Here is a 9,511-nt window from a genome sequence, read left to right on the forward strand (position 1 = left end):
TGTATTTATTCATATAAAATTTATATATAGTTTCAAATATTAGGGTCACAGATGAACAGAATTATGAAGGATGAAATGAAATGACCGTTTAAAAATAATATTATACTTTTAAATTCCTTAAAATTTATTGTTTAGATTTTCAAATTTGAACTCATAATGCAGAAATTTTAAGAGCAATAAAGGTTTTGAAGGTTGTAATGCAAAGATTTAAGCATAAACACTATAAACTGATTTAGGTACTTTATGATAATAAAATTGTGAAATAAACATATGATATATATACACATATATATAATTGTTTTCATTATATATGTGCGCATGTGTACATAATTGTTTTCACTCACAGGATACAAATGATGTAGCTGGTTTGATAATAGTGACCTGGTGTAATGAATATTATGGTGGGGTGAATACCAGGATGTTATAAAAGAACATAGGAGAGGCCTGATTGCTCTTATTTGCAAAATAATTGCATGTATCAATATTCCTCAATTACACTAACTACTTAACAGCCTGAACTTGCCTATAATAATACATTTTAAACCTTTTATCTTAATATATGATTTAGTGAAAAATATATTTCAATTGACAGTAATCTTTGATAGAAAATTGCATATGTATGCTAATTTTTAAAATATAAGTATTTTTGGTAATTTTTTACTTCCAGAAAAGTAATTGTGTTTATCTTTGTGTGCCTCATGTTTCTCACTTTGAATGTTGATGTGTTTCTTTTTGTATTTTATGTTTTAAGTGGAAGAGACATTTATCTATTGATTTTTTTTAATTATATAATCAAATGCAGCATAGATGTGGGCAGAAAATTTCTATAGTTCTCTGAGAAGTAAGCAGACTTTTCTGTGCACACCACTTAACCAGATGAAGTAATAAATTATTTGAATTATATCTGTTCATGATCATAAGAAGCTGTGATTCTGGAGAAATGGAGACCAGGGGATATATCTTTAGATCTGGCACTTACTAGCTGTTTGGCCTTGGACACGTTCTGGTTATTTAAATTTTTTACAACTCATGTGCTTATCTGTAAGTTAGGATAACAGGCATACTTATATCAGGGAGTAGTGAGAATTGTGACAATAAAATAATCCTTGTAATACTACTGTTCACATGAGAAAAGCCCAATGAATGTTAACATCAGCTAATATTATCTTTAAAATATAACCTACATCTTCAACTGCTTCACGCACTTATTCATTGCCTTCTTGCAAGCCAAAAGTATTAGTAGATAATTGAATTTAGGTTAATAAATTAAAGTGTGTGTGTGTGTGTGTGTGTACTTTCTTGAGAGACTCAAAGTTGAAGGATCTTTGAAAGCGACGTTTCCTTTTCTCAGAGTGTAAAATTATTTCCAAGAGTGAAACTGTTGTGTGTCAGGAGTGTCAACATGAGCCCTAGGCAGCACTGCCAAAACTGAGATAGCCAGAGCAGCAGTCAAGAGAGAGAAAGTGGCAGAATTTTATTTGGCTTTATCTGTCTGTGACTGAGCTAATAATCAGCTTATGCTTGCTTAAATGGCTGTGGATGCCTAATTCCAAATTTATATTTAAAGTATTCATGTCTGAGAATAACAAATCTATGTAGGCAGAAATAAAATAGCCTAACCAAAAAAAAGTGCTAATCTTTAACTTCAAAAAGATTCTGAAATTATATTGTTTAGGTTTTAAAGTTTGGATCCACATTGCACAGATTTGGAGAGCAATAAAGGATTAGAAGGTTGGAATAAGGGACCTTTGAAATAAGATTATTACTGCTCAGAACAGATTTAACTATGAGACGAGGTAATTGTTTTTCTACCAACATATGTTCTAATACTTCAGTGCAAAGCGCTACACATCTAGAATGTTTGTCCTGAATTTGAGCAATATTGTTTTGCATATTTCTGAGGGTTTCAAAAAGATCACAAAGAGGGCATACAAGTATATTTAAATACAGTCTTGATCATGTTATTAAAATGGTATATATTTTTTAAAAGGTGAAACACAGGGATATAGTGTAATATTATGCATGAGTGCATGAATTGTTGAAGAGAAAATGAAATGTTCCATCTTCTGAGAAAAAAAAGTGGCTATAATAAAGAAAATGCCTACAATATTTCTTTAAAAGATGATAGTGGGAATAACATTCATAATAATAGGAATAAGAGGTAACATTTATTTCCTGTTTATTCTGTGCACATTCTTTTAAATGCTTTACCTGCAATTGTGCTTTAATTGTTAGCACAACCCTATATTTAATTCCTATTTTCCAGGTGAAGTAAATGAACAGGATTCAAAGTAGACAGTCTGGCTCCTAAGAAAATGGTCTTAAGCCAATATAGTGTATTGTCACTCAAGAACCTAAATGTGATATCACAATTAAAAGTTATTGTATCTTTGATGTTGTCCTGCTATGGCAATAAATGACTGTTTTCCCTGAGGTTGTTAAGTGCTTCCATGTGCTCCCTCCCTCACTCCGTTATCCTGTGAAACAAAACTTTCAACACATATTTAAAAAATAATACTTAGATATTTTCCTCTGAGTTTGTCTTCATTCTAATGCTTAATAGATATGTAACCAAGTCATTAAAATTGATAAGGTTCAATAATATTCAAATTTTAAAATGGGGTTAGCATTTACAAACTACTGAAAGGAGATGAAAAAAAAAAGTGACTGGCCCCAGACATGAGAGATGTTCACCAAACAGTTAGTTAATATTACTGGACCAGAACAGAAGTAATGTATTATGACAGGCTTTAGTGTGTGGCTTATTCTTCTTATGTGTAAAATTTCTACTATAGTTTACAAATTTTATTGTACATAGTTGCCACAGAGCCCCAAAATGCATGTAAATTAAAAGCCATCTGCTGTTGTCCTCTTCCCTACAGAAGTTTCAACTTTTCCTTACCTTCTTGTAGACATATTCCTCCATATTGATGGTTAGCTGGTATTTAAGGAATCCCTAATAACAATTTTGGGTTGTTGATTTACATACATAATGGACCTTGCAACCTCTTTGTATACATAATAGTTCTCTGGGACTGCATATTTTAACATGAGATTCCTGAATCCTACTCCTAGAAATTATTATGTCTGGGTTGGGGCCCAGGAACTTGGTTCACCACTCATACCTAACATCTTTTATGAAAGAAATGATCAAATCTTAAGTTGATTTTCTTTAAAACAAAAAATATTAGAGTCAAACATTTCATTCATGTTGTTTCATTATGAGCATTTACCAAGTGTAAGACACTGTCGTGGATGGATTTTACATGTTACATCCTTTCATCCTGGCAATAGATCAGCAAGTGAAATCACAGTTTAACACATTGGGACTCAGAAAGCTATTGACAGTCCACAGTCATGCAGAATCCTAATTTGAACAAATGTTTGCTTGAATTCCAAAGCTTCTGCTGAAGGTTAAAGAGACTAAGTAACTTGTCACAGGTCACAGGGTAAAGTATGGCTGTAAAGTCAGATATTCACACTCCTACTCTAGTCCTCTTTTGGAACATGTGTAATGTGTATCCTGTGGAGAAGAGCAAATCTTAAATAAATGGAAAATATTATAGGTTGAACAAAGATGACTAGAATAAACAGCTGTCTAAACATTTCAAAATAGTATGTCACATGATTTCTCCATGATATAAACATTAATGGCCTTTTAGCTAATGATTGATTTTTCCAATTAAATTTTAAGTGAACTCTGGAAGGTATTTTTCTGCTCATAATTGTTTCCCCTAAAAGATTTTTGAGGAATTATTTTCAAAATGTAAATTCTTCCAGATAGATTAAGATTGCCTATATCCTTGAACTGCTCCAAATCATGATATTTATCATGTCAATTGCTTTTTTAAAGTTTGCGTTCTAGTTTGCTTCTTCTGTTCCTTAATAATCTATAGTTCCATCACCATAATATATTTATCCCTCCCCTTTCCTTAGTTTCTCTCTGTCTTTTTCCTCCTTTCCTTTTTTCTTCTTTTATTTAGAATGCTTACTGAAGTATTATAAAGCAGATGTCAGGAACACTGCCACATGTTTGATAAAAAACAGTAGAAGACCTACCTGCCACCCATGCAGTCACAATCCTTAGCCCAAGTAGACCGTAAATAGTGTGTCTAACTAATGTGTATACATGAATAAAATGTGGCTTCTTTTATTTGTGTTAATACTTAAGCATAAAAAGAAACAAACTGGAAATACACTTGATACGAACTAATTTTGAATTGTCAGGACACGTGTCTCTAAAATTCTTTTGAAGTTTTAGGATAAAGTAAGGGGAGCTAAAGTTTACCTTGTTGGGTGGGGGAACCAACTATGTGAAAAATCCATTATACAATTCTGAAATGTGCTTAGTCTTTATTTTTGACTGCTGCTTTCACTAAGATTACACAAGGATTAAAGAAAAGACAAGTAACTACATGTCTTCTTTCTTGAAAAATCTATTTCGTCTTTATGGAATGTAGTAAAATAGTAAAAGGTAGATGCTAGAGGAAAAAGGACACAAAGGAGCGAGGAAGAAAATCTACATGCTATCTCTTTAGTCCCAGGGTACCAGAGCTTTGGCAGTATGCTGAATTATCAATATTCATATATTAGAGCTGAAACCCAAGAAGCTGAAATCCAACAGCTGAAACGCTTTCCTTCCATAATGTATTTGCCAGACGTGCAAAGGATTGGAAAAGATGGAAAGCAGGAAAAAGTTCTTGTTTTTCTAAAGTGTCCAAATGATTCTTTCTACAGTGCCCTACTTTTGTGAGCTCTATTTTTGCCTTAGGTCTATTCATTTCATTTATTGTTTTCTTCTCATGATTTAGAAATATGATTAGAGCTTACAGTGGGAAATAAGTTGGCTCAAGGAATTGATTCTTTGGTTTCAGGGAAGAAAATATAATTTTCATCTGAATAGGATGTATATTTTATGTAGTTTCTATTAGATATTAGATATACATATACATAAATAAGATACACATAGATATACATAAATAAGAACTGAATAAAGAAGCAAAAATGGGGAGGACAGCACGAGAGAGAGAGCAATGAAAAAAGGAAGAAAGAAAAAGCAAGGAAGGAATAAATGAGGAAAAATGTGATTGAAAAAAGAATGAAATGGTATAAACATGTAAGTAACTGTAAATGATGAATCTGTAGTATTAACATCTGAATTCTATGACTAAATACAGAAATGATTAATCAACCTATTTTATACACCAGCAAAAGAAAGCTTTTTGCACATATATTCTGTGGTGAGAAAACAAGGAACCACAGCAAGCATAACAGAGACACTTATATATTGATGTAATGTTTATGAAATGCCAAACAGCCTCACATTTTTGTTCTTTCCCAACACACTGGGCATGCTTTTGGGATATTTTTTGAGAGAATTTGTCTTAAAAGTGTCTGGAGGACTTAAAAAATGAATTATCTTAGTCCACATTATGCTGCTTTAAGAGAATGTCACAGAGTTGGTCATTATAATGAACAAAAATATATTGGCTCAGGTTTCTGGAGTCTGGAAAGTCAAGATCAAAAGAATGGCATCTGGGGAGGGCCTTTTTGCTGCATCATCTGATGGCAGAAGGGCAAAGAGAGGGCAAGACAGGGAGCAAAAAGGAGCCAAACTTGCCCAATTATAAGAAACTAACTCCCAAGATAAGGGCATTAATCTGTTCATGAGGGCATTTCTCCAAGGACACATATTCCATTAGATACTACCTCACAATATCACTGCATTAGCAACCAAGTTCCCAGCATATGAACTTTGGGAGACATGTTCAAGCCATGAATCTAATAGGTTTAAGATTTCAATCAGTGATTTTCAGTGTAAGAAAGAATTAAGAGGAAAATGTTTTATGGTTGGCTTAAATTTGATTTACTTTTTTATTTTCTTCTGAGTATATATAATGCAGTTGCATTTAGAGAAGCTGGACAAGAAAGGTTTTTGCATGTTTTTAATTGTGCAAATGTCAAATAAAGTATTGTATTACTTTACTACGTGCTACTTCAGAGCTAGGATTTCCCAAGTGTATTAAATGTTCAGTCTAGCGTTTAAATTTCACTTAAAAATACGCTTCTTTAGAAAATATTCCTTTGGCTAATCCATGCATTTTATTCAATATTCAATAAATATTAAAGGCTTGTTATCTCCTGAAATTCTACTGGGCACAGGTTATATAGCTATGAAAGAAAACATACAAGAGTTTGGCAAAAGGGTATTATATGTAATGAGAGAAACAATAACAATAAGTAAATACACAATAATACAAAATCTTAAGCAGAACAAGGCGCTATGAAAAATAGTAAGTAGATATTTAAAGGACTGAGTGCAGCATATATATTTTGCAGGAAATCCCAAATGTATTAAATGTGAACACCAAAAACTCATAAGAATACCAAAAATAGAATTGTTGTGTATCTACTGTGAAACAGACACTTTGCAATATTCTAAGTACATGCACAGAGTTAGACCCTAACTTATTTCTCACAAAATCTCAACCTGGAAGATATTACTATTCCCATTTTTCACATGAGAGAACTGTGTGTTATAGATGCTGTGCAACTTTTCCCATGATCATACATCCAGTATGAGAAAGCAACAAACTAAAAACAAGGAATTGTGTTTTTACAAGGCCATTGCTCTTCCTTCATTATTTTACTGGTTTTAAAACACCAAAATGGTTTAAATAACATGAGAAAATCGGAAAAGTGAGATTTGAAATTGGAATCATGATTAACCTGATTAGAAAAAAAAATGTTAATGACTCAAATCAAACACATTAAACTAACACACTTACCCCTTATTGAAGGAGCTTGTTGATTTTAATGAGATATTTTCAACTATTTTCTTGAACAGCCTGTAAGAATAAACTCAAGCATGTTTTAATAATGTGATCTTTTTGAGTGGGTACTTGTTCTTTCAATGTTGATGACAACCCTAGCATCTAAATACACTGATTGACAATTTAGAGCCGTTTGGTTTTCTTTCATTTTTCTTTTACTTTCTATTCTGCTTCCTGCAACACTAGTGGTCTATGAAGCTAAGAGTAAATGAATGAACAATCACCATTTATATGCTCTAATTCTCCTACAGATATTTTATGATAAAATCACTTACGTTTCTTTTTGTTGTTATTTCAAAATAATAATGACCTATTTTTATCTACAATTATCTTCCATGTGCACTAATGAGATAGCGTGCAATCTCTTTAGAAGATATCACATATTTAGAAACGCATTGCAGTTCAGATCAAGTATAGCTCTAATCTTGTTTTGCACAGTGATAAATGGAATATACACACACGTGTGTGTGTTTGTATTATATAGTCTAATTATAAGTTCTATGAATATTTTATTTCATTTAAATTACTGGCTGGAGATGACCTGAAGAAATGATAGTGAAGATTTCTGAGCTAAAGTTTACTGCAGTACACAAAATATCTTTGTATTTATGTAGATTCGTTTTGTTTTGTATTTCTAGAACCTCGACCTACTGGCTTACTCGCATCCAGTCTTTTCTCTACTGCAATGAGAACGGCCTCCTAGGCAGCTTTTCAGAAGAGACGCACTCGTGCACGTGTCCGAATGACCAGGTGGTCTGCACCGCGTTCCTGCCCTGCACAGTGGGAGACGCCTCCGCTTGCCTGACATGCGCACCAGACAACCGCACCCGCTGTGGCACCTGCAACACCGGCTACATGCTCAGCCAGGGGCTCTGCAAGCCTGAAGTCGCCGAGTCCACCGATCACTATATTGGCTTTGAAACTGACCTGCAAGATCTCGAAATGAAATATCTTCTGCAGAAAACGGACAGACGAATAGAAGTCCATGCCATTTTTATCAGCAATGACATGCGCCTCAATAGCTGGTTTGATCCCTCCTGGCGTAAGCGGATGCTCCTCACCTTGAAGAGTAATAAGTACAAGTCAAGTCTGGTCCATATGATTTTGGGTCTCTCTTTACAGATTTGCTTAACTAAAAACAGCACCTTGGAGCCAGTGCTGGCTGTTTACGTCAATCCCTTCGGAGGCAGCCACTCTGAGAGCTGGTTTATGCCTGTGAATGAAAACAGCTTTCCAGACTGGGAGCGGACTAAGTTGGACCTCCCCCTGCAGTGTTATAACTGGACATTAACTCTGGGGAACAAATGGAAAACATTTTTTGAGACAGTACACATCTACCTGAGGAGCCGAATCAAGTCCAACGGCCCCAATGGTAATGAAAGCATTTACTACGAACCTTTGGAGTTTATTGACCCTTCCCGGAACCTGGGCTATATGAAAATCAATAACATTCAAGTGTTTGGCTACAGCATGCACTTTGACCCTGAAGCAATTCGGGACCTGATTTTGCAGCTGGACTACCCCTATACTCAGGGATCCCAGGACTCAGCACTTTTGCAACTACTAGAGATCAGAGACCGTGTAAATAAACTCTCCCCACCTGGTCAGCGTCGTCTAGATCTTTTCTCTTGCTTGCTTCGTCATAGACTCAAGCTGTCTACTAGTGAGGTGGTGAGGATCCAATCTGCTCTTCAGGCCTTTAATGCCAAATTGCCAAACACAATGGATTATGACACGACCAAATTATGTAGTTAACCATAAATGTCAAGCACAACCCAAAATCTTGAAGGAGTTTTTACAGTGCTTTTGTGGAACAGTTTATGTTTGGAAGAGTAAATTTAAATTGTCTTTTCAATATCTGTCTTATATCAGTCAATAACATTGGATGGAAATTTACACACATGAACTTGCTGACAATGAATATATTATACTGCAGTTTTGGTTTATGAATGAAATAAATACTGACACCAGTCTAGAAGACATTCTACTTTTTACAATAAATTTCATTTGTAATTTTATATGTTCCGTGGCAATGCTTTTGTGCATTACATCCTCTAGCGGGAACATAAAAAGATACCAATAAAATTTTGTAGCTGAACAGTTATTAAAAAGAAGTGCTGTGGGATTCCTTTTTTCCATGAAATGAGTTCTATTTTGGTATAGTTTGTTAGAACCTGGGGAAAATTCACCAAGACTTTTTAATGGAAACATTCGAAGGTCTCTTTCAATTATCTTTATGGAAAACCCAACTAGATAGGATACTTATTATTCAGTTTTTTTGTTTTGTTTTGTTTTTGTTTTTGTTTTATGGTTAACAGAACAACGACAGTAGTATGTTTATTACCTGTATTTAGGAAACCAATACTAGAGACATAATTATAATTAAAGTATTCAGATAAACTAATTCTTAAATATCAGAACATTTTGGCAAATATACAGAAAAATCAGTGTGATAATAAGGTATATCATGGAGAAAGCAAACCCTTAATTTCCTTAGCAACTTGCTTTCTCCTTCCCTTTCTACATTCTAGGAACCAGTAATCAGCTCACTCGGCACAATTATTTTAATTTCAAGTCCTGAAAACCTAGTTATTCCAGCACTTTATCCGTGTCAATAAAACATTCTAGAGTTCACAAATTGTAAAGTAATGGTATAAAATAAATGTTCAAATAACTAG

At 33.9% G+C, this 9,511-nt stretch overlaps 1 protein-coding gene across 5 annotated transcripts in view; it reads left to right on the plus strand.

The window, feature by feature from the left end:
- The window catches only part of BRINP3 (BMP/retinoic acid inducible neural specific 3), a 396,225-nt gene extending 387,374 nt beyond the window's left edge, over positions 1 to 8,851 (plus strand). For all 5 annotated transcript variants that reach the window (XM_050783215.1, XM_050783201.1, XM_050783228.1 and 2 more), the window contains one exon: positions 7,472 to 8,851. In XM_050783215.1, coding sequence (XP_050639172.1) covers positions 7,472 to 8,588 — 1,117 coding nt within the window. In that variant the 3' untranslated portion in view covers positions 8,589 to 8,851. The remainder of the gene's footprint in view (positions 1 to 7,471) is intronic.
- The last annotated feature ends 660 nt before the right edge of the window (positions 8,852 to 9,511 follow it).

The sequence above is a fragment of the Macaca thibetana genome, chromosome 1 (assembly GCF_024542745.1).
Source record: "Macaca thibetana thibetana isolate TM-01 chromosome 1, ASM2454274v1, whole genome shotgun sequence".
Lineage (NCBI taxonomy): Eukaryota > Metazoa > Chordata > Mammalia > Primates > Cercopithecidae > Macaca > Macaca thibetana.